Source organism: Panthera onca, chromosome B3 (genome assembly GCF_046562875.1).
Source record: "Panthera onca isolate mPanOnc1 chromosome B3, mPanOnc1 haplotype 2, whole genome shotgun sequence".
Taxonomy (NCBI): Eukaryota; Metazoa; Chordata; class Mammalia; order Carnivora; family Felidae; genus Panthera; species Panthera onca.
In genome coordinates this window covers 118,560,934-118,587,639 of record NC_138344.1, presented here as the reverse complement: position 1 = coordinate 118,587,639, position 26,706 = coordinate 118,560,934, and the positions used below count along the sequence as shown (strand labels likewise).

At 37.9% G+C, this 26,706-nt stretch overlaps 1 protein-coding gene across 3 annotated transcripts in view; it reads right to left on the bottom strand.

The window, feature by feature from the left end:
- LIN52 (lin-52 DREAM MuvB core complex component) overlaps positions 1-26,706 on the bottom strand; it is a 110,013-nt gene that overhangs the window by 37,494 nt on the left and 45,813 nt on the right. The window contains exon 6 of one of the 3 annotated variants that reach the window (XM_078448037.2): positions 11,247-11,907. The exons of the other annotated variants lie outside the window; for them this stretch is intronic. Coding sequence (XP_078304163.1) covers positions 11,864-11,907 — 44 coding nt within the window. The 3' untranslated portion in view covers positions 11,247-11,863. Of the gene's footprint in view, positions 1-11,246; positions 11,908-26,706 lie in introns of those variants that run through there. 3 annotated transcript variants of the gene reach the window in all.

Below are 26,706 nucleotides of genomic sequence, written 5' to 3'. Positions count from 1 at the left end.
GGTGGTCTCAGCACAAAGTGTGCATAATTTACTACATTTTTAGTATAGAAATCCCATCCTCCAGTGATCTGTATCCACCAGTTGAGGAATCACTTTAATTTACCTTTTTTTAGAAAATAAAGCTCCAGTCTTTTGTGGGGTAGAATAAAGCAGGCAATCTGGGCATCTGACCCCTTCTTAAACAGACTTTAATGAATCCTCCTTATTTAAACTATCTCCCCTGTCCACCAGATAACAATCTTCAGCCTTTTTATTGTGAGATATGAATTGGCTTGTTCTTGGCTTCCAAATTTTAGGATTGTTTTTCTTAGATCTGCTAGGTTCATAAAAATACTAGCCTCCAAAATGTTGTGGCTGTTGTCCTCTTTCCTTTACTCTCCTTGAGAGCTTTTATCTTTCTTCAAAAAAAAAAATTGTTGTAGTAGGGTTTGGGAAGGGAAGAAAAGCACATGTATACATTTAAACAATCATAACCTGGAAGCACTCTCTTCCCAAATTTTATTGTTCACTATAGATACTTTCCAGCTTTCTCCATGATTTTGACAGTTTTGTCAGCCTCCCTAGTCCTATCTTGGTTTTGGTTTTGTCTTTACACTTATAATGTTATAGTCTTTCTAAAGAGTAAGAGACAGTGGTAGTTTCTGAAAAAGTAGCAATGGAGAAAGGAATGGGTAAGTACCTATCTGTTCTCTGATTGCCTTAAAGGCTGTTTCCATTTCTTATTCTGTAAACATAAAGAGTCCCATCTATTCAATAGATATTTGCACAATACTGTTTGGGTTTTTTTTTTTTTAGTGGATTTATTTAAGCCAGCATATAGTTGGGTCTTGATTTTCTTTTTCTTTCTTTTCTTTTCTCTTTTTCTCTTCTTCTTTCTCTTTCTTTCTCTTTCTTTCTTTCTTTCTTTCTTTCTTTCTTTCTTTCTTTCTCTCTCTCTCTCTCTCTCTCTCTGTCTGTCTCTCACAATCTCTAAGCCCAATGTGGGGTTCGAATTCATGACTAGGAGATCAAGAGTCCCATGCTCTATTGACTGAGCCAGCCAGATGCCCCTGCACAATACTATTTTTATAATATACAAAAATAATATAAAGCATGGTCCCTAACAGCAAGGGTCTTACAATTTAGCTGGGAATACAAGCATAAATAACAGGTGAATACTAAAGGAAGTTAGGAACAGGAAGGCTCAATGTGGCTAAAAAAAATTAAAAAAAAAAACCAACCAACACTTCAAGAAAAATAAAATGGTTAGAAGAGAGAATTAATCATAAAGGAAATGAGAATTCAATGGGATTCAGAGGTTAGGAAAGCCATCTTCTATCCACATTCATGCTCTGTCTTCTGATTATAATCAGATTTTTCCTTAATTTTAAATATTTGTTAAAACTTATTGATTAAATAACAGTTATTAAACCCCTTTGTGTAAAGAAGCCAACAGAAGTTTTGAGGGACATTTATAGCTAAGGCAATCACTGGCTCAGACTGTATTGCCAAGGTGGTGAATGCTAGTCAGTCAACTGCAAAAGTTACAGGAGTAATCTGCTTTGAGAAAAATAAACATCTATTACAAAAAAAAATGAGGCGTGCTAGGTGCCTGGCACCTGGTTGGTAAGGTAGAGCATCTGACTCTTGATCTCAGGGTCCTGAGTTCAAGCCCCACACTGGGCATGGAGCCTACTTAAAAAATAAAACAAAACAAAACAAAAACTATTCATGAAGCAAAATGAAAGTCTTTAATTTGCAAGATTTAACTTTACACAAAACTTTTACTCACTGTGCCAATTATTCATTTATTGCCTCAGCTCCTAACTCACCTTTCTCTGCCCTGTTCTGTGATATTAGAGCTGGACCTTTGCAGTAGGCTACATTCCTCCTGTCAGCTGGCTGCATGTTAAGCTTGTCAATAGAGAGGGTACTGGTGGGAGACTGCAAGGCTGAAGCAGAAAGAAAGAACTTTTCCTCCTTTTTACAGTGTATGGTTTTTCTCCACGGTGACAAGCAGGTTGGCATGTGAGGGTCCCAGCACTATTCACCTTGCTAACAGCGACCTGTTGTTCAGTTTAGTGGCGGGGTTTCCCTCTAGCTGAAGATTACTTACCATCCCAGGGTGGCTCCTCCTGTAATTCACCAGCAGAGTACCCTCGGGCAGTGGGCAGCACGTTCTGGAGGCAGCCATGTCCGCTCTCCAGAGGTCTGAATCTCAGCCTTGTGGGGATCTCCTTTAAGTTTCTAACTTCCCTATGGTTCACTCTCCTTCAGCCATGGGAGAAGTAGTTTTCTGCAGCTTCTACCTCTGTACTCTTTAGAGTCTTCTTCTACCCCTTTCACCTAGTTAATGATTTAACAATTCTTTAAAAATTTCCCTTTTCGAGTAACTCCTCACTGGATTCTGGCTGATACAGTCACCCCAAAAAAACAAATAAACAGAACACATATGATACCAAGTAAAGTCAATTCCCAAATCCTAATGTTAAAAAATGAATTCTAGAAATTACTATCATAAATCTAGACAAATTTCCCAACATCAATTCTGAATAAGACAACCGTAAATGTAAGGTTACCCAAACCATGAGTACTTACCACTGAAGAACAAGAGTAAAGAACCAACTATGTCAGAGAAACTTTTAGATTTTGTTGTGATAAAATCACAAGATTAGTGGCTGACAAGAACCCAATAGATGAAAGAACCTGATTATAAGAAAGCATTTAATAGTGCTTCTCCTGGCATCTTCCTTGCAAAATTAATTAAAACTAGCCAGGATATATGAGTCTCATGAATTGAAAACTGGCCTCAAGACCGCAAGGAGTGATTATAAACTGCCTTAAATCACATTGAGGAAAGTGTCTGGTAAAATGTCCAGAGAGTATTAGATTGGTTATAATCTAGTATTTCCATTAGTGCTTGGGAGAGTAAAGAGTAAGTTAATTAATGTTTAGTAGACATTAACTAGAAGGGATCTGTAAAAACTAATATGGTCTAAAGTATAAAAGTTTTAGAAAAGTGGGAAAGATGTACAAAAGGTAAGCTCTTTCCCTTTATTACAAATAATATAAAAAGCAATTTTCACCCACTGATTTCCAAACTTCCATACGCATATGGGACTACATATAGTTGACAGAAAAGAATCAGAGGTTTTAATCTGGGCTAACTAAGAACAGCAACACCTTGGGGGACCTAATTCCTTTCATTCTATAGAGATTATAAATTCATGGAGAGAAGAGTGTTTGGGTCTATAAATAATCCTTTGCATAGCTACATCATACAGCAACTTGAGTTAATGCCAGAATTTCCTTTCCATGTGGATTTGTAGATTTACGAATATACAAAGGCAGAGACAAAACAGGAGAAGTAAAAGCAGCAATAACACTAGCAGCCAAACTGAATTTTTTTGTAGATAAAGATATCACTGATGCTTTAATAAAGAGATTGCCTAAGGTCAGAAGTGTTCTTGGCTTTTTCTTCCTTTGCTTACCTTCCTGGCACCTATGTGTCAGGTACTGGGGACCCAGCGGAGAACAAATCAGATACTCTAACAAGTAAATGCAATACTGAGTTAGAGTATGGGGAAGTAGATATTGCTGGTAGAACGTTTACCATGAGATGAGCATGGGAGTGAAAGCAGGAATAACCTAGTCTAGCAATCAGGTATGGCCTTCCAAAGGAACTGACATTTAAGCTAAGCCTGGAGTTCACTATGTGGACTCCTTCTCAAGGGAAGGAGTTGTCAATGCTAATATCTTGCAATGGGAGAGAAGATGGTCTGGGGCTTGTTCTCAAATTGCCATCATCCAGTCAAAAGGGGCCCCAGTGCCTATTTTTCTTGAGAAATTCAGGGCTCTAAAAATGGTAGCAAGTCACAATTAAGCCAGGAAAAGCCTTGATTAAGCTCTTCCTCCAGCTAAATCCATACAGATACAGTATGCTTCATGTTTCTTTCTAGCAGTTAGCTAGGTAGGCGGAAGACAAGTATTGACCTTAAGAAGTGACATTCATGGCAGCGCTAAGCAGTCCTCAGAAGAGCACCCAGGGCCAGGACCAAAGGCCTTCCCTAGTTACCATGGTCAGAGGACTTAGGCCATGTTCAGCAGACAAGTTTAGAAGCAGAGGCTTTGCAATCACACAGGCCTGAGTTCTTGTCCTGGGCTCCATCATTCAGTACCTTGGGCAAGTGATCCCCTCTTTCTTCATCTGTACAGTGAGGATAATAACAGTAGCTACAGCCCACAGCAGTGGTATCAAGATATCGATAAGGAACTGAGCAGAGCACCAGTCACACGTCAGGAAATGTAGGTTGCTGATGTCAATAATAAACAAGAATATATCTGCATATGTGGGGTATATCTATACATAGCAGAAGGATAGACATGTTTATTAAACAATTTAGCTAAGTTAAAGTGATGTTTTAGAATGTCCCATGGGCAAACAAGACAGAACAGGTTGAAAGCAAGTATCTCCCAGCCCCAATCAGTACTTTTATTTGCATTCTCTATTCTGGTTAATAAAACCAATCAAAAACTACTCAAGTTAGAAACAGAGTTATCCGAAACACCTGCATCACTGTATCTTTTAAAACTGATCTCGCTGCTTCTAGTGGTCTATCAGTCATGAATACCTGTAATGTGCCAGACACTAAGAAGAGAGGGAGAGAAATACAGTGAAGAACGAGTCAACAGCTTCTGCCCTCAACTATCAGAGTACTCATCCTAACAAGAGGTCAATTGACCTCCCTACTTACCATTCTTCAGTGGCCACACAGAGCCTTCAGGATAATACCCTGGCTTATATGCACAATCAGGCTACTTCTTAGTTTTCTTTTTTTAACTTCTTTCTTTCTTTCTTTTTTTTTTAGAGAGAGAGAGAGAGAGAGAATCTTCAGCAGCCTCCAGGCTCAGCATAGAGCCCCACACAGGGCTTGATCTCATGACCCTGAGATCATGACCTGAGCCAAAATCAAAAGCTGGACGTTCAACCGACTGAGTCGCCCAGATGCCCCTCCTTCTTGGTTTTCCATCCTCACCTCCGAACTGCTTACTCAGCGGTCCCCCAAACACAGCATGCCTTTTGCTTTCACCATTGCTCACGCCCAGACTACCTTACCCATTCTCTGTGCAGCAATCACCACCCTCATTGCTCACTGTCCATCCGTAAAGACTGTTTAGGATTACTTCCTCTGACCCCGTCTGAGATAAGTACCCCTCCCTAGTGCTCTCTAATAAACTGTAATCTCAAGGACAAGAGCGTTTTTTCTCTATAACCCCATGCTCAGCAGACTATATGCATATAGGAGGCAGTCACTCATTTATTGAATGATTAAGTTAAAAAAAAAAACAACACAGTTACTATTAACTTAGAAACTCTTAAACATGAGTCACTATTCTGACATCTGAGCAGAGCTTAGCCTTGATTGGGTATCTTCAGAAGCACTGCCTGTCTTCTCAGGTCATGATCTCATGGTTGTGAGATTAAGCCCCATGCCAGGTTCCTGCACTGGCAGTGCAGAGCTTGCTTGGAGTTCTCTCTCTCCCTCTCTCTCTCTCTCTGCCCCCTCCCCAATTCTCTCTCAAGATAAATATTAAAAAAAAAAAAAATCTTTAGAAATACTTAAAAAGAAAAAAAAGTACTGCCTGTCTTAAAAAAACAATGGTTCCTAACCTTCTATAGAGGGCTCAGACTGGTAGACACAGGTAGCTGTCTACACATAGCCATTTCCTCACTCAATCTTTGTTAACAAAACCCTGGTTTTATTCAGGTAAAGAGTGAGCATGTACTCAGGGGAGACTCGGCTCCTTGCCAGTTCCAAGGATGAGCCATTATTAGTCCATCTAAACTAATCACGCTAGTCTCACTTCTCTTGACAACGATTAGTTTAGGCATAGGAATGTGACCAAAACTGTTCAATGGCATGTAAGGGGAAATTGCTTCAGAGCTTCTGGTCTTTTTCTCACTGACAAGAAGAAGCACAGAGGGAAAACAATTTCCCTTTCTTAGGATACTGCTGTCATCCTGTGATGTCAAAAACTGTAGCAGCCATCTTGAATATGATGGAAACCAACCTAAGGGGGGGGGGGTATCCAACCCACTGAAGGTGACACAGCAGGAAGATGGAACTAACAGGGGTCTCTGGTAATAATGTTAAGTCACTAATTAACCAACCTTAAAAATGAAGTACCTCTGGACTTCTTGTTATATGGAACATCTTTATCTAAGCCACTGTAGTTGGGTTTTTCTGCAATTTACAGACAAAAGCATCCTAATCAATAGAGAGTGTATTAGTTTTCTGGAGGCTGTTGTAACAAAACTATCACAAAGTGAGTGGCTTAACCATCAAAAACTACGGTCTCACAGTTCTGAGGTTAGATGTTTGAGATCAAGGTGTCGAGGGGTTCCTTCCTTCTGAGGGCTGTGAGGAAAGGACCTGTTCCAGGTCTGTCTCTTTGGCTTTTAAGATCACCGTCTTCTCCCTGTGTCTCTTCACATCATCGTCCCTCTATGTGTATCTGTCTCTGTGTCTAAATTTCCCCCTTGTATAAGGATACCAGTCATACTGGATTAGGACCCACCCTAATGACCTCATTTTAACTTGATTACCTGCATAAAGACCCTATCTCCAAATAAGGTCACATTCTGAAGTACTAGGGATTAGGATTCTGACATATCTTTTTTAGGGGCACAGTGAAAGCCACTGATACTCTCAGCAGAGAAACATACATGTACAAGCACAAACATACAATTTTGTTTATAATTTCAGGAGATCCAGGGACTCTTAGGTTAAGAACCACAGCTACTGTATCTTCCTGAACAAGACAAATACCTGAGCATTAACTACACATGTACAGAAGCTGAAATCAGTAATTGCCTAGGTAGTATAATGCATTATAATGCAGGTAATTCTAAGGGTACTGTGTTATGTATCTACAAAGGCAGGAAAGAGATATTTTATTGAGTGAACGTTATGCTAAGATCACTAGAAAGCTTTAGGAATGGAAGTTACCAAGAGTCTTCTCTTAAAGGGATAAAGTCAAAATTCTTTATTTTATTTAAAATTTTTAGGGATTATTTGGGTAAATTTTAACCTCAGAATTTCTAGCATTAAATTTTTGTTATAATTAAATGACAATACACAATCAATACTGAAAATTACTAATACAAAAAGAAAACACATTTTATTGCATAAATCTGTTAATGTTAAAATAAGGCTTAAAACTTAAAATAATTGAGATCCAACCAATGGAAATACAGAGCCTTTAAAATGCTTGCTTCTATGGTCCCAGAAAACCTGTATTGTCAGTAAGGCTGGAAGGAACTCTGGAGCTCAGAAAAATGGCAGGAAACGAAAGTTAGAGAGAAGAACTGGAAGGAAAACCAGAACCATCCAAGTGCAACATCAGTGTAACTTGCAACATGTGCCGTACTAGAAAATTCTGAAATTTTGTGCTATTTGACTTTCAGGAGCATTCAAATTCAAAATCATTAAGGGTTGTTTCTGAACTGTGGCAATCAGATTAAATAAGTTTGATTTCTACTCTCTAGAGGTAAATAACTTAAGGTAGCAGTAATGATGGCAAATAGACACTTTCCTTCTTACCATTAAAGATTGCTGTAAATCTATGTTAAATTTAAAGTGAAGTGCAGAAGGACAAATCATTAAAATTTTGATCATCAAGATGATTTGAACATCAAGATACCTCTGAAGTTGAAACAAAGAATTGGGAATGTTTGCAAAACCATCTGGCAAATAATGGACAGAGTCCTTAATTAATTACCAAGACTAAGAAGTACATTTTTTCTTCCATCAGAAATCTTCAGAGTCAAGTGTAGAACCCACACTGAATGATAAGAAAAATGTAACTCTGCCTAGGGGACAGGGAGACACTACATGGAGAGAGTGGGATTTGAAATAGCCTTGGAGGATAAGTATATTTTCCAGCTTATACTGGAGAGAAAGCTAGGTTGGTGTTAAGAAAGCCCTTTTGTGAAAGCCTGAGGAATCTGAATGTTACCTTATACATAAGACCCAAGGAGCCAAAGAACCTTAAAAAAATTTTTTTTAAAATGTTTATTTATTTTTGAGAGAGAGACAGAGACAGAGTGTGAGTGGGGGAGGAGCAGAGTGAGAGGGAGACACAGAATCCAAAGCAGGGTCCAGGCTCTGAGCTGTCAGCACAGAGCCCTATGCGGGGCTCGAACCCACGAACCGTGAGATCATGACCTGAACCAAAGTTGGATGTTTAACCAACTGAGCCACCCAGGCACCCCGAGGAGCCAAAGAACTTTTATTAGCAGGAATAGGACATAATTAGCTTCATTTTTAAAGAAATATTTGTGGTAGCAGGGGACAGACTTCCTCACTGTTGACTATGGCAACTAACAATGCCACACACTTAACAGATGCTCCATTAATACTTGTTGATAGATTTACTGACGGAAGCCTTATGAAAGAATTATCAGAATATGTAGATTGACATATAAACAAAGGTTAGTCCAAAAAGCCAACACAAGGTATTTATCTACAAAAACAAAAGTATTTAGGGTTTGATGCCTGTGTTCTGATACTGCTCACAAAGGGGTAGTATTATGATTTGTAACCAAATGATGCCAATTCTTCTTTTTCTACATTAATATGACTTTATCTGGCTTAAGATAAAACAAAGCAAATCAATAACCCTATCTAGAGGAAATAATGCCAAATAAAATAGCATCTAAAACATCAATTTTTATTTCAGTGTGTAAGCCCTTTTCTTGCTTGGCTGTACAGTCTCCAATCATCCCTGAAATACAAGTGATTGGGCTCTTCTGGACCCACCAGTTAAGGGGAGGGAACATTTATCTACCGTCAATTCATGGGACACTAATCTCCTTCCCACTCTTCTGATTACAAGCAAGCAGGATGGTAGAGGAAAGGCCTCAACAGAAGCTTTAAAAATAAATAAATAAACCCAGCCCCTTCTGCTCCAGGAATACAGAAAAGATTGGCATTAATACAAGAGAAAGTGATCTGTCCAAACAAAAGCCAATCTGAAGGAGGAGCAAACCCCACAAGCTAGCCTGGCATTAATGGCAGGAAGATAGCATACTTGTTAAAAATGTATATTTTAATTTTCTGTATTGCAAAAGGCCCCAATTTGCCCAGGGATCTAGCTAAGCTGCCATTTTCTACTACGACAGAGTCTAATCTTTATTTAATGGATTTAGCATCTATCTTTACTAGAGTGGTCTCTAAGGAAAAGGGGAGGGGAGAATGAAGGGGCAGAGAAGAGATGATCAGATCCCCCCTCCCCCTTTCATCCATCCGGCGCTCATGTTTGTGTTCAAAATTCAATTACCTCCTTATTGATACTTCACAGAGATATTTAAGCTGCAAACATGAAGCCCTGATTTCCCAAGGGGCCATGCCCCTCTCTATTTCACTGCTCTGCTTCCCCCTGGGTGAATTCCTGAGGCGTCCATATTAATAGGTAATCAGTCACAATTCATTTATTAAACAGCTAGCAAGGTTTATCAGCCTGCCCTGATTAGCCCGAAGAAACCACTGAATTCCTAATTTATTTATGGAAATGCAAGTGTCTTTTTGAATTCCATTCAGGAGCTGCAGGAGTGTTTTGGTCGCAGCATACTGCAATCTAACAGGCAGCACCAGCACACCAGCAGCAGGGAAGCTTTCCAGGAAGAAGAGGGGCAACCAGAAGGCAAAGAGCCAGGGACATACACTGCAGAGATTCTTCTCCTGGCCACGGGATTTGGGTCCACATAATCCTTGGATTAGTACTTATTTGATTGCTTTCTGTTTACATAAAAGAGTTTGAAATGTTGTCACCAGGCAGCTATTACTATCCACTGTAACAAAAATCAATCTCAGGGATGCTGCTTTTTGATTGGCAGAAAAGTGGCCCTTAATGGAGTAGAATTGAGGACCTCGGTGAGTTAAAAGACAATCATTCTCAGCAGAGTTAAGACACCAACAAACCTAAGCCACGAAAATAATACTTTTCAAGCATTCATCTTAGAATAGTAACTAAACCAGACCCCATTTTAATCTTCTACTATTCTAGGCTGTCGTGACAAAACAGCTTTTCAGATGATTTCCACAATTCTAATCAATTAACAATTCACCCAAAATTGCCCATTACTAATTAAAAGGCCAATTCAGATAAATAAAGCTCCAAAGAGTAACATTTAAACCAATGCTAACTGCCCCAACAGGTGCAATTAGAAAAGAAATGGTTTTAGGGACATGAGCAGATCATACAACCTAGACTCGTTTTCAGCCAGAATTAGGACTGACTTCTTCTGAAAAAGCATAAAATACAAAAAATATGACGAATGTAGCCAATGTTTCAATGCCAACAAAGAATATTAATGCTTATATCTGTGTGGGTTATCCACAGCCAATATTTTCAAATCCCAATCTGCCTTCCTCAGAGTTCACTATGATTAAGAGCAACCTCCCTGCATAACCTAGTATATGCAGTGAAAGGCAAACCATAACTGTAAGAAGAACATCAAATCCCAATTGGGGAACATTCTACAATGTACCTGGACCAGTATGTCCTCCTTAAAACTGTCAAGGTCATCAAGGAAAGCCTAATAAACTGTCACAGCCAAGAGGAGCCTATGGGGAGGTATGATTACTAAATGTAATTATGGTATCCTGGATTGGACTCTGGAACGAGAAAAGAACACTAGGGAAAGACTAAGGAAATCGGAATAAAGTATAGGGAAAAATGTTAAACAAACCAAAAAAGTTCACTAATTGTTAACAAATATGTAACAAATGTACCATAATAATAATAATAATAATAATAATAAGGTAAACTGTGTGTGGGTTATATGGAAGCTGTCCTTTATAATTTTCCCATGAATATCTAAAACTATTCTGAAATTCAAAAATTGATCTAAAAAACAGAAAGTGATAATTTATAAACTAAATTACAAGGTGGCCAAAACATGAATAAGTAATTTTTATATTTTTATAAGAGAAAGTTGAAGATATACTCTCAAAGTCATTTTTCATTAAAAACACTGTAAGTAAAATGAAAATATTCATATTTATTTGTCTTTACCTGATAGGAACACCAAAAACGTATTTAGTTATTAGTATATTTAGTTATCACGATTCTCCCAAAAATGTTATCTCTATGCAAAATATCAGTATTATAATTACAACAAATGGAAAGCCCCCTAAAATACACACACACACACACACACAGAGAAAAATATACCAAAAAAAAAGAACACACACAGCAGCTGTCATATGAAAAAATAAGTAATTGGGAGAGGTGTTTGCAAAGAAAATCAATATATCCTCAAACCAACTATTAACACTCTTTAGGTTGTGCTGATGTTACTTTGGGTTGTACTGATGTTACTATTCCTTTCCTTGAGTCTGAACCATCAAGAAATGATTTGTATGTGCTCTGGCTCAAGATGAAACAGGCTCAAGTCAAGAGCACCAACCCTCTCCATTCCCAAATTAACAACTGCATACATTAGGATTCTGTTAATATCTCCAAAGTGAAACGTAATAAAATTTTCTTTTAAGGATGTCTTTACTTGAACTGCCCAATACATAAAAATACTACGTGTGGCCCTGGCTTCTGAAATACTAGGTAGGGAAAAGCAAAAACTAAAGTGCATCATGGCAGGTATAGCATCACATACTACAAACAACTGCTGTGAAGTCAGACGACATGGGCGTGATTCACAGCTCTTGGGTCAGCCCAAACCTTTGTGAACTATAAAATGGAGTCAATGGTCCAACTTACTCATTGCACAGTTGTGAGGCTTTGGAAACTATGCATTTAAAGCACTTAGCATAGTACCTATTAGTAGGTACTCCTATAATGATGGCTGTTGAAGCTATGCTTATCAATGTTTCTCAGCTGGCACCTGATGACTACAGCCAGAAAAACCTGAGGAGACAAAAAGTTATTTGAACAGTATAAAAACAATGCAGAGTCCATCTACAGAGTTCATTAACGTTAACACAGCATCCTTACAGACATTGCACCTACTTGATGCACTTAACAACCTGTATGGAAGGTACAGCAGTTATTTATCACCTATATTTCAGATAATAAAAATTAGGCATGCTAAATGACCTGTCCAAGGTCAATGCTAATAATGAGCAATGTCAGGACTTGAATGTAGTTCTTCTGACTCTCACTGGCTAGTTTGTTCAATGGCCTTCCATTCTGCACCACAGGCACGTTCTGTCCTTTGGCTGATAACTCTTGACTTCTCTGTCATATCACTCTAATCCATGTCAAACTCCTTACAACTAAAACCCTTATAATGCCACAGGATTTCTTAAACCCCACCGCTTTCATCAAGCGCTACCATTTTAAGAAAATTTCAATCTGAAAAAAGAGACTATTCAAAAAACATTTGATTTGTATTAAAATAACCAACAAAAACAGACTAGTCAATCACTTTAATATTTCTTTTAATTTATGCTCAAGTGCACCCTAATCTCCTCATCAATAAATTTCATTGACATCTTTGTCCAAGGCAGTTAGTCATTATCTCAATCTTGACATATAAATATTCCCACATACAAGACTGAAAAAAAAAAAAAAAAAAGACACTGCTCAAATCCTTCCTGAATATTCTATGCATTAACACCCACTTAAAGCCATACTACATCAAACAAACTACCAATTGCAGGCTATCATTCTAGGATTTATGTGGAAAAATATGTCCTCTACATTTGTGGACTCTACATCTTATGGGTCCATTCAAAATAGTTCCTAGTAATATATGAAATAACAAATGAACAAAAATATTAAAATGTTCTTTCTGGTCTACGTGTCCCAGCAGGTGACCCTTTACCACTCTTACTGAAGAAAGTTTCTCGTAGTTACCCCCATGTATCCACATTTTGACTAACACCTACAAAGGGAATACTGCCATCTACTGAATCACATTTATCACTGTTCTTTCTCTATTACAGTGATACCTCATTTAGTGACTCTCTGGAAACAAAATTTTTAATACTAAAGATGTTTATAAAAGCCAAATTTGAAGGCACAAAAAGTTGTATATGTCAGCTACGCATGACAAAAATACCCTACAAAATAAGTGTTATTATTCTTACCCAATAATGTAAGGCCCTGCTTTAAGCAATATTTTGAAATCTGGCTGGAATACTACTAATGCTTGAGAACTTTCTTTGAGAGCTTCCCCTATCAAACCAGAATGGCTTTGAGAGCAAGCATTTCATTTTAACATTCGACTAGCTATTAGACTTGAGTGAATTACTTTCAATTTTTATTTCAGCCACTATTGGCCTTAAAAAAAAAATTTTTTTTAGTTAACTTTTAAAGTATAACATATACACAGAAAAAAGGAAACATCAGAGGTATATGTGTGAGGAATTTCACAAAATGAACACACAACAATATAGATCTTTATAGAGAACCATTACCAGCCCCCAAGAAGTCTCCCTCCTCCTGGCCCCTCCCAGCCAACACCATACCTGCAATGTAATCATTATTTTGATTTATATCACATAAATTAGCTTTGCTTGTTTTTGAACTTTATACAAATGATATTGTATAATATGTACTCTTTTTGTGTTTATCTTCATTTACTCAGTGTTATATTCCTGAGACTCATTCGTGTTGTTGCATGTAGCAACATGTTCATTTTCATGGCTATATAGTATTCTATTATGTGAATACATCAGAATTTAGTTATTCATTCTACTGTCAATGAACTCTTGCATTGTTTCTAGTCTGGGTGTATTATGAATAGCACTGTTCTGAATATTTTTCTATACATGTTTTGGTATAGCATTTCTATTTCTAGAGTGTGTATATATATATATATATATATACACACACACACACACACACATATATATATACATGTATATACATATGTATATATAGGTATGTGTATATATATATGTGTGTGTGTGTGTGTGTATATATATATATATACATATGTATATATATATATATACACACACACACACACACACACACACACACACACACACACATATATAGCACTGGAAATACTGGGTCACAGGGTATATGTATCATCCACCTTAGAAGATACTGCTGCACTGTTTTTCACAATGGTTGTATCCACAATCATTTGCCATTTAAAGTCTCACACTTCTTAACAAAGGGTGAATCTTTCAATTGGAAATTGTTCCCGGGGTGCCTGAGTGGCTCAGTCAGTTAAGGATCTGACTCTTGATTTCATCTCAGGTCACGATCTCACAGTCTGCAAGTTCGAGCCCTGCATCGGGCTCTGCACTGATAGCACGGAGCCCACTTGGGATTCTCTCTCTTTCTCTCTTTGCCCCTACCCCACTCATGATCTCTCTGTCTCAAAATAAATAAATAAACATTAAAAAAAAAAAGGAAACTGTTCCCAGTTAGAAAAATTTGAGACACCTGGAAGCAGTTCGGGACTACTTAGGGGAAGAGAGGCCACAGGGTTGCTCACTGGAAAGCATTACCAGAGGTCTCATTAACTGAGACCTTCCCAGACTCTCAGTTCCCCCTTGTGGACTATGACCTATATAGTCCACAGAATGCTAGGAGCCTATTTTGAGTCTGTATCCCATGTCACTGTACCCTAGTAACAATTTACCAGGAAGTTTCTCCCATTCAGGTTCTCTTAAACACTCTCTAAACCCTAATAAATACCTCAAACTCCCAGATATTGTATGTTTTTCAGCACAAGCTGTTTTAGTTAGAATTCAGAGACATTTTAATACCATAACGTCCTTCCTATCTGACTACATGGAATGTGTTTTAATGTAAAGAAGTTTCTGAAAAACACTACTAGTAGAATTGAACTGGAATTACTATAATGGGAACACTTCCTCCAAGATTTCTCCTATTTACAGTGACAAAGACTTTTGTCAATAATGTGAGAATACCATGCTGAACTACATTCTTGTACCTATCAGCACTGGTACAGTCTTATCTCATCATGATGTCTCAACTTAAAGGCAAAAAGGAGACAGCTGCCAGAATATTTTAATACCTATGAATTTAGAGAATTGCTCTATGTCAGTCTAATCATTTTGTAGAGTTATAAAAATATATGCTACAAAAGTGGTGCTATAAGTATGTGTCCTTATGTAGCTGAGGGTAATAAAATACTGCACAGCCCTGGGTCAAAGTATGCCAAGCCAAAACTGATATACATCAGTGCTGCTGTAGGTTTTAAAACTGTTCTGGCTAATCTTTTTAAAGGACTCTTATTTGTTTGTTTTATATTTTAATGGTTTATTTATTTTTGAGACAGAGAGAGACAGAGCATAAGCAGGGGAGGGGCAGAGAGACCGAGACACAGAATCCGAAGCAGGCTCCAGGCTCTGAGCTGTCAGCACAGAGCCCGACGTGGGGCTCGAACTCACAAACCGTGAGATCATGACCTGAGCCGAAGTTGGACACCTAACCGACTGAGCCACCCAGGCGCCCCAGGACTCTTGTTTATTTAACCAAGAATTAGCTGCAGTAGTAACCAACTGCTTCAGTGCTTCAACACTGAGTTGTGCCTAATCAAAATTCAGAAATCATCACTGCATGCCATAAGGAGGTTAACATTCAGCATGTAGAAGACTAAAAAACAACAACAAAAAAAGTCAATATATTTTTTAAATTAAGGGTCTTTGAGACTCTGATAAATCCATTCAACATAGAAAGCAGAAATAATCAAAATCATTGTCAAAGTTCAGGTCAAACTCATCCTAGGCCAAAGATGCTCGACAGTGGCTACTTTCTTATCTCTTTGTTACCACTTACAGGCTTAACAAGGTAAACCCAGAGAGGCTACTGCATGGCTCGATGGCCAAATTATGAGGTAAGGTTACTTTGCCTCCCTGCACACTTAATTACTGGTCTGGATGTGAACGAGTAGACAGACAGGCAATGCCTTTTACTGTGCTAGAAAGTCTGGGCAGCCAGCAAGGGAAATGAATATGAGAAAAAAGGATTTGTGCAGGCTAATCAAATAGTAACTGCGACATGGAATGTTGCATTTTACATAGAATCTTACAGCAAGGAGGAAACCAATTTGCCGATGATGATATATAAAATTTATTTCTTTCATTCAAGTTTAAATTCCACTTCCTTTTTTTTTTTAAAAAAAAAGGCTCTACCCTGGGGCGCCTGGGTGGCTCAGGCGGTTGAGCGTCCGACTTAGGCTCAGGTCATGATCTCGCGATTCATGAGCTCAAGCCCCACGTCGGGCTCTGTGCTGACAGCTCAGAGCCTGGAGCCTGCTTCGGAGTCCATGTCTCCTTCTCTCTCTGGCCCTCCCCTGCTTGCACTCTGTCTCTTTCTCTCAAAAATAAAAATAAACATTAAAAAAAGTAAAAAAAATAAATAAATAAAAAGACGCTACCCAACCACCTTCATCCCACTATGATCTCTCATTTCTGAACTCCTATGGTACTCACGTGGCATTTAGTACATGTTCTCTCATACGGTGATCTTTTTATATACCTGCCTTGTCACGCTAATCGATTATAAACACAAGAGTTTATGTATTTTTGACATCCAGGGTCTGGCACATTGCTTTTCATCGCAGGCCATACATAAATGTTTACTTATTATAATATCTAAATCCTAAGAAATATATGTGACCCCACAGTAGAGTCGGATGTTACAATAAGTACCAAGGATGATCAAGAGATTATTTCAAATCTACTTCAGGAAAGAATAAAAGAAGGTGAGAGGTAGAAAAGACTCATTCATGAATTGAAGGAAGTGGAATACAAAATCATTATACTTCAAAAAAAAAAGGCCTTCAGTTAGGAGCAGGCATATAATGGACTTCTTCAAATCCTTTTGGGTTTCCTAGACTGGTTTCTTATTTTTGGATTCTTCTTTTTCTTAAATGATTTGTTTTAAAATTGAAATATAATTCATATACCATAAATTGCTCCCCCTTTAAAGCTGTGGCAAAATACACATAACATACATTTTATCATCTTAACCATTTTTAAGTGTACATTTCAATGTCTTTAAGTATATTGATACTGTTGTGCAACGTATTTTCAGACTTTTTTTTTCATCTTGCAAAACTGAAATTCTGTATCCATGAAATAATAACTCCCCATTCTCCCTTCCCCAACCCTTGGCAACCACCATTCTACTTTTTCCCTCTATGAATTTGACTAGGTACTGCATATAAACAGAATCATACAGTATTTGTCTCTCTGTGTTATGACTGGCTTGTCTTACTTAGCATATCCTTGAACTCATCCATGTTGTAGCATATGTCAGATTCTTCTTCCTGTTAAAGCTGAATGATATTCCACTGTATGTACATACCATATTTTGTTTAGCTAATCATCCACCAATGGACACTTGGGTTGTGCTCACCTCTTGGCAACTGCAAATAATGTTGCTATGGGCATACAAATATCTGTGTAAGTCCCTCCTTTCAATTCTTTTGGGTATATATACACAGAACCGTGGAATTGCTGGATCATAGGTAATTCTATTTTCAGTATTTGAGGAAGCACCTTACTGTTTTCCACAATGGCTGCACCATTTTTACATTCCTAACAATAGTGCACAAGTGCTCCAATTTCTCTACCTCCTTGCCAACACTTGTTATTGTCCATCTTTCTCATTATAGTCACCCCAGTGCGTGCAAAGTAGTATCTCATGATTTTGATTTGCATTTCCCCAATGATCAATGATGCTGAGGATCTCTGCATGTGCTTGTTGGCCATCTGTATATCTTCTTTGCAGAAATGTCTATTCAAATCCTTTGCTACTTTAAAAATTGGGCTGGGGGCGCCTGGGTGGCGCAGTCGGTTAAGCGTCCGACTTCAGCTCAGGTCACGATCTCGCGGTCTGTGAGTTCGAGACCCGCGTCCGGCTCTGGGCTGATGGCTCAGAGCCTGGAGCCTGCTTCCGATTCTGTGTCTCCCTCTCTCTCTGCCCCTCCCCCGTTCATGCTCTGTCTCTCTCTGTCTCAAAAATAAATAAACGTTAAAAAATTAAAAAAAAAAAAATAAAAAATAAAAAAAAAATAAAATAAAAATTGGGCTACTGTCTTTTTATTGTTGAACTGTAAGAGTTCTTTATATAGTCTGGATACAAGCCCCTTATCAAACAATACAGAAATGATTTTTAAAAGTTCTCTCCTATTCTGGGGTGCCTAAGTGGCTCAGTCAGTTAAGCATCCAACTCTTGGTTTCAGCTCAGGTCATAATCTCATGATTTGTGGGTCTGAGCCCCGCACTGAGCTCCATACTGAAGGCACAGAGCCTGCTTGGGATTCTCTGTCTCCCTCTCTCTCCTTGTGCTCTCTCTCTTTTTTTAAAATAAATAAACAAACTTAAAAGTTTTCTCCCATTCTGTGGGCTTTCACTTTCTTTTTTTCTTTTTAAGTAAACTTTACTCCCAATGTAGGGCTCGAACTCACGACCCCAAGATTAAGAGTTGCATGCTCTATCTACTGAGCCAGCCAGGCACTCCATGTCTTTTCACTTTCTTAATGGTATCTTTGAAGCACAGAAGTTTTACATTTTGATGGAGTCCAATTTCTAATTTTCTTTTTCTGCTTATGTTTTTGGAATCATATGTTAGAAACCACTGCCTAATCTAAGGTCATAAAGATTTATGCCTATGTTTTCTCTAAGACTGTCACAGTTTCAGCTCTTACATTTAGGTCAGTAATGCATTTTGAGTTAATAACTGTATATGGTGTGATGTAGGGGGTTCAATTTTAGGTTCTTGTGGTGAATGTTGTGTTTTCCCAGCACCATTTGTTAAGTTATTTTCCCTCCCTTGAATGGTCTGGCACCCCTGTCAACAATGAACTGACTATAAATATGAGGGTTTCTGGATTCTCAATTCTATTCTATTGATCCATAAGGACATCCATATGCAAATACTACACTGTCTTGATTATTTTAGCTTTGTATTAAAATTTTGAGACTGTGAGCCCTTCAACTTTGTTCTTTTTCAAGATTTTTTATTTTTTTAAGCTATTCTGAGTCTCTTGTATTTCCATGTGAGTTTTAGGATATGCTTGTTAATTTCTGCAAAACCAGCTTCATTCTTGACCTAAATAAAGTACAGGACTAGTTCCTACATTCGGAAGGATCCACAGTCCTTACAAGGTTAATCATGCAAACTGGGATCTCCCCACTGTTTGAGCCCTACAAATACCAAGGCAAATGTAAGTGATAACAGACCATTTCACACATTGGTGGTGAACAATAAAAACAGAATCGAATATAATCTCTAAGGACAGAGTTATTAATTTAAAGAATTGTTAGATCTCCTTTTAGGCAAAAAACCATTTATTCTTCTTCTAACAGTGTTACAAAATATTCCAGAGAAAAGCAGACAGCAGTATTATATACAATGCTGAATAGTTCCATTACACAAGAATTGAATTTTTCTTTATACTTTATACTTAGGCGGAAAACAAGTTATTCTAAACAACTCATAATTGTTACCAGTATAGGAATCTAAGTCTTTAATATCTGTGGGATTTCAACTATAAAAGCATGAAAGCCAATATAACACAGGCGTTTACTTGCAATTTTGCTGAAGAACTAATCTAAACTAATCTAAACAACACACAAAACATTCAGCTAGTTAGTGGGCCTAGCAGTCCACTTACCACCAGCATCCCATTGTGACTGCGACATTCCCTAGCGGTACTCTTATACATAGTAAAGATAACACTATGCAAACTGGAGAGGATTAGAAGTTTCTACAAATTTGGAATAAAAGATACCCATCTTTTATTTTTATACTTCTTTGGGTTGGCTCACATCTATGACACAAATAGTTCCATCACAAATTCAGCGGCACATGGGAATGTTTTAGCAAGTGCACCAGCTTTTACCAAAAATGTTCATCAGAAAAGAGAAAAATGAGGGGCGCCTGGGTGGCTCAGTCAGTTAAGCATCCGACTTCAGCTCAGGTTACGATCTCACGGTCCGTGAGTTCGGGCCCCGCATCAGGCTCTGGGCTGATGGCTCGGAGCCTGGAGCCTGCTTCCGATTCTGTGTCTCCCTCTCTCTCTGCCCCTCCCCTGTTCATGCTCTGTCTCTCTCTGTCCTGAAAATAAATAAACGTTAAAAAAAAAAAGAAAAGAGAAAAATGAAAGCTGAAAAGGCAGTGAGGATGGTACAGTAAACACAGGACTCATGACCACAATGTGATGTGGGAGAAAATGTGAGGTTAAAGGTTCATAAAAAGGAAGAGTTAATCAATCATAACAAGAAATTGTTTAACACAAATATGAAAAGAAAAATGCCTTTGTAAACATGAATCATGAAAGAGGAAAGGTAAACACCTAATTACTGGACAAGAGACATTTAGAACGTACTAATTGTAAGAAGTGCTGGGAATTCGGTGGTGGAAAAACCCAGATGCCCAGATATCCTTATAGAGTTTGCGGAGTTTAAGATCAGGCTACCTCATCTACTTTGCAGTAATGGGTAGACTTTGTGCAAAAATTAAGTTTGTTCTACTAATCTGAGAACCTCAGGACATAAAAAGAATTCCTTTCCAAATATGGATAGGTCAATATAAAAGCCTCAGATACAGGGTCGTTTTGGGATTGGTCTTATAAATACTTTATGGCAGGATTGGAGAACTATCTAATTTCTCAAGTTTAAATTTTAGTTTCTCCTCATCATGGACAATGTGCAAGGCTATCGTTAATGGCTATGGTTTGCAACTCTAAATCTCAAGTTGATGTTCCTTCCTCTTAATGTTTCTGATTTTTCAGCTGGAGTGTAAAGTACAAGCCCATGGTATATGTCTTTGCCGTACTTTGACTGGCATCATAAAATGCCATGGACAAAGATCTCAAACTTGGTAACAGCCAGCTTTAGTAGAGATACATCGTTGATTACATAAGAAAAATATTATGGGGCGCCTGGGTGGCTCAGTCGAACTCATGAGTTCGAGTCCCATGTCTGGCTCTGTGCTGACAGCTCTGAGTCCAGAGCCTGCTTTGGCTTCTGTGTCTCCGTCTCTCTCTGCCCCTCCTTCACTCATACTCTGTCTCTCTCTCTCTCAAAAATAAATAAATATTAAAAAAAATTTTAAATATTAAAAAAATATTATGGGATGTCTTACTGGAGACTGGGTGATCTTTGGATTCTTACTTAGCATGCCTTATAAGAAGGCAGTGTATGGCTTCAAGCAGCTTATTTTCACAGGCAATGAAGAGGAGTATGCTATTAATACTAGTGAGACAAGAGGATGGCAAAGGTTTGGAGGGCACACATAAAAGTGACATGGAAGAACTGAAAGAACAAGAAGACTTAGAGATGATTTGGCAAAGAATAGCAAAGAGGGGGCACCTGGCTGCCTCAGATGGAAGAGCCTGTGACTCTTGATCTCGAAATCCTTGAGTTTGAGCCCCACATTGGATGTAGAGATTACTAAAAAATAAATAAAGTTAAAAAAAAAAGAATGGCAAAGAGGATGGCACTGAAAGATTAGAACAAATCTGGGGAGTTTCCATAAATTTAGTCAAAGTTCTACCTTGGGAAATTGCTACTAGAAACCATAACCAGTGATGATCAATGAATACAACCTTAAGTAATAAAATTTTCACTGATTTTGTACCAGTGAATAAAAGCAAAACATAGCTACCATTCTTACTGTCCTTTAGAAAGAAGTCATACTCGGGGTACCTGGGTGGCTCAGTCGGTTAAGCGTGTGACTTCAGCTCAGGTCATGATCTCGCGGTTCGCGGTTCGTGTGTTGGGCTCTGTGCTGAAAGCTCAGATTCTGTGTCTCCCTCTCTTGCTGCCCCTCCCCTGCTAACACTCTCTCTCTCAAAGATAAATAAACATTAAAAAGAAAAAGAAGCTATACTTCATGAAGGTTTCCTCTCTACTATCTCACAATTCTCTTCCTTATCTCCTTTACCACTTGCTTTTTTTGACAAGGCTAATGTTGAAATGTGACTTTTTCTGGGGTTCAGTACGCTTCATGATCTCATCACACAATCCATAATAATGTGATATCACTATCTTAAATCTGAAGATTCAGGCAAGTTCAAATTAATGCTTCTACCAATAATTCAATGTATTGTAGTATAACATTTATTTTAGTGGGAGCACTACTTGAGTTATTTCTAATTATGGAATAATTCACATCAAAAAGCCAAAGGGATACCTTAATTTTTTTCAAATGAACCTTAATGCATTTTAGAGGAAAAATAGTATAGGTTAGCACAAACTTGGGAAATCACAAAGTCCGCTCATGAATACCAAGGTCCTATCTTGACAGCAACAAGTTGACTCTATAATTTTCCACAGAAGTGCCAGATGCTCACTTTTATAGCAGATTTCATAAGCTTTACATTTAATGAGAAACTGCTAGCTACATTTGGCAAGGGAAGATTATCTCTCAGATGTAGAGAATACCAGCAGAAGCATCTTTCTGCTTCATTCTTCCAAGGAGAGACTGGGTGAAATAATTTGACAATTCAAATTATTTGAACAGTTAAAAATCTTCATGGTAAATTCTTTGTTGAAAGGTCAAGTGCATCTGTTGAAATGTATTCATTCTATTTCTTTCAGAGTAAGATGGGAGGAGGAATACTTAAAAGTCACAAAATAGTGTACAAAATCAGAATGTTCTGTTACACTGTAGGTATTATTCAAAAAGCGGTTGCAAGTTGATCATTTATACTACAAAGAATTTTACCTATTTCAAAGCTCATCCCACTTGTGCTAGCTCCAGGGAACTGATTTGTGTAAGCTCTGGACTCATTCTGTGGTCTATCTACAGTAAAAAACTTTGTGCCTCAATTTGCCTAATTTGCTTAATAGATTCACAATCTTCTGATGGCTTAGGGAAACCCCTAACCTTAACTTGATCAGAAAGCTGAAATGTTATTAAGAGAAGGAGGCACAGGTCAAAGGGTCAGCAAACTTATCCTATAAAGGACCAGGTAGTAAATACATTAGGCTTTGCAGGCCACACTCAGTCTTTGTCTCATATTTTTCTGATTTTTGTTTTATTTTATGACCCTTTAAAAATGTAAAAACCATTCTTTGTTCACAGGGAACCCAAAATCAGGCTGTGGGCTATAGAGTTCGCCAACCTTTAGAGTAATGTTAATGGAAATGTTCTCTGTGCTGTCCAGTGTGGTAGCTACTAGCTGCACATGCCTACTAAGCATTTATTAGTGTGACTGAGAAATTAAATTAATTTTATTTTCTTGTAATTAATTTAACTTTAAATGGCATGTGGCTAGTGGCTACCATTCTGAACAGCATGAGTCTAGAGAATCTCCAATAGCCCACAAGAGCCCCTGAAATCTCGGTATACACCCATATGTCCCAAGAATCTACTGAAGGTTTGGACAAGAGGTAAATCATGTATAAATAGTAACTGTTATTAATAGCCTCCAATTATTAAGTTAAGCATCGTGCATCAATTCGAATGCATCAAGGAGAGGAAAACACTGTAGAAGAAACTTGAAACAAAACTAGTTGGCATTTCACAACTTAGAAGTATGACATCTCTTCAATAACGATTGGGCAAATCAGAACTTTGAAGAGGTGAGAAAATGAGACTAAAGGGCTTTCAGTTAAAAGACACATAATGTTCCCATTTTAGATGGAAGTGCCAATTTCTATCAATTTGCAAAGGTCCTATTGAAGGCAGATGCAACTAAAATTAGGTTCTGGTTTACCCAAGAAGACAAGTGATTTCTTCCGTCACTGACCTGAAATATTCTTGGAAAATTGCTTTGCTTCATTCATCACACTGCCACTCCCAGCAAGGCCCCTAAAGTTCACAAGGTACAAACTTGCTTTGTTAGCCAAGCTGTTAACACAATAAACCTAAGTCCTCATTTTCACGTGCTGACAAATCATTTCCCAAGTCCATTAATGCATTCATAATTTGATACTTGGAACATCTGAAGTAGAAAATTAGGGAAGAAAACACTCATTCAATTTGAGAGGAAGCCTCCAGTCGATGCCTTAGACAACATCCATTAAAGGCTATTTGTTTTCCTCACCTATCTGGACTAAGCAAAAAACTTAAAATATGCAGTAGGGCACATATCACTACACATACGTCCAGCTGGTGGTCTATGACAAGACTCACACTATCCCTCTCCAAAAGTTTTACCTCCACTGTTACCTATTTTAAATGTCTGGAACATCCCTGAAGAAAGGAAAATCACTGATGTGAGAGGGTGAACCATAGAATACAAATCAATGAGTGCAACCAGTTGGTACAATAAATATCCACCCACGGGTCCAGGTCAAACTATCCAGTAAGAGTCTAGAATTGGTACATCAATACAATAAAATTCTATGCAGCAATTAGGAAACAATGGGGTAGATCTATCTGTATCACTGTGGAAAGATATCCAAGATATATTGTGGGGTGAAAAAGTAAGTCACAAAACAGTACATATATTATGATCTCATCTGTATGTGGTAACATAAATAAACTTGATTATGCATAGAAAATGTTTTGGTGGTTACCTCTGGTAAGTTCAGCAAGCAAGGTTTTTACTTTCCACTTTATATCCTACTACGCTATTTAAAAAATTTTTAAATCAAAGTGTAGCCTAGAGAGATTTCTGCAGTGATCTCCAAGAGACTAAGAATATGTGGTAGTCCTTAACTGCTGCAGTGTTGATAATTTAAATGAAAAAGTCAAAGCTGTTCTTTTTGTACTTAAAGCCACTACTGTAATGTTCCTAAGACTGCTTCTGTCAATGAATTTCTATAGTGAGGAGGAGAGAAAAAAAACCTCACAATTATGTAATTGAAAAAAAAAAAAAATAAGGCACACTTCAAATAGGGCCTTGGTAGGACAAGAATCCACAAGTGCCAACCAGCTCTAGGGCTGTGATGGTCCCAGGAGAGCCATCACATTTCAATTACCATCACTAACATTACTTATTATTTGGCCTGCTCCCGTCTCTAAGGAAGGCAGCTTGTGATGACAATACCCAGCCTCTTCTTGTAAACCAATTCATTAGGCAAAGCAGAACAGCTGGGGCAGCCACGTGCTAGTTCTTAAAGCACCACCCCCCTGGGACCTCTGGCCCAGATTTCTCTTTTGGTGAGGGACAGCCACCACCCCTGTGACAGCTGTAGAGTCCTCCAGGGACACTTCAGGTTTAATCAGTACTTCCTGCACTGGAGAGGGCCATTTGATTTCTAACATAAACTAATGGCGCTCCTGCTTTCAGCAGGTTACACCAGACATCAGATAAGAGGCTTTAGGGCATTTTTATCTTGTTCTAATGCTCCAGAGTTAATGAGGCAGCAAAAGATATTGTCATAGAGCCCCGGTGTAGCTATATTATCCAATAAACGAACTCTTTCCAAGACAGGTTTAATATGGATCGAGGAGGTAAAGAAGGCTGGCTTAATATTGATCCTATTGAAAGGATGAGAATCCAGTCACCAGAAGTAGGGCAAAATCATGCACATTCTGCAATAGACAAAGTGCTAAGAAGTCATCTTTAAATATTAAGTAAAATGCAAGTTTTACTATTCTAAGCAGCATAAACCTAAAAGATTTATTTGGCATTTTGGGTTAAGTTTTCAGAAAATGCTTCTAAATGACTCTATTTTCATGTATTTTGCTGAAAGGTATTCTTGGGGTTAGTTTTTGTTAAAACTAGCAATCAAGCCATTGTAAATATAGCTTATATTAATATGTAATTTATTAATACATAATTATACTAATAATATAATTATATATTAATAAAAGATATTAAAGGTTTTTTACTGGCTATAAAGTAAATTTGATTATGTTAAACAATAAAGACTGCCTTTAACTTCTAAATATTACCAGAGCTTACATCATATTGGGCTTCAGAAGTAACTCAACCATCCACTCAACAACACTGATGCCCTATTATAATCAAGGCTACGTGAGACACAGCAAAAATAAAAATCAGCGCTTGGATTCACTATCACTAGGCCAGGCTAACTGCATGAAAGAAAATTTTACTGAAACAATCTTTTTTTTTTTTTTTAAATCTCTTAGAATCTGCTTTGATAAATATATGGAAATCAGAGAACCAAGTATTTCACTTCATAACTAGAAATATCTACTCAGAACCTACTTAGTAGATATACATATTAATAAACTGACCATAAAAAGGGTCACTACTAAAAGCTCACCATTTCTTGAGTGGTCTGCCTCCTAAAGATTTTTTAAAAAGCTGAGATTTTTCTGTTTACTTCCTTGGAAAAATAGCCGTCCCCACCCCACCCCCCAGAAAAGCTCTGCAAGATCCCTTAAAAGGACTCATGGGTATGAATTTACTGACTTTTGGAATACCAAGCATACCATATGGTAAAGAAAACACAATCAATCCCTAACTTTTGTTTATAATTCATACAACATAATCAGTAAAGTATAAGAATGAAGCCTAATTCACAGATGAACAACCATTCATACACCTCTAAAATCACTAATTCTGAGCTTTCTCAACATGGCCATCACCTCACATTCTTCTACTTCTACTGACCAGTCATTGCTCTTGCACAGGTGTCTTGTTACCTGTGACCGAGAATGTTGATTGCTTATCCCAATACCTATTATTCTCTTCCTCCTTATTAACAAAACCCTTAATTTCTAGCCAGCAAAACCATAGCCCAGAATAAAAGATGACAGTCTTTTGCAGCTAGGTTGGTGCAGACAACTAAGTTCTATGGCACTTCTAGAAAGCTGCTTAAAAAAAAAAGAAGTCAGCTGTGT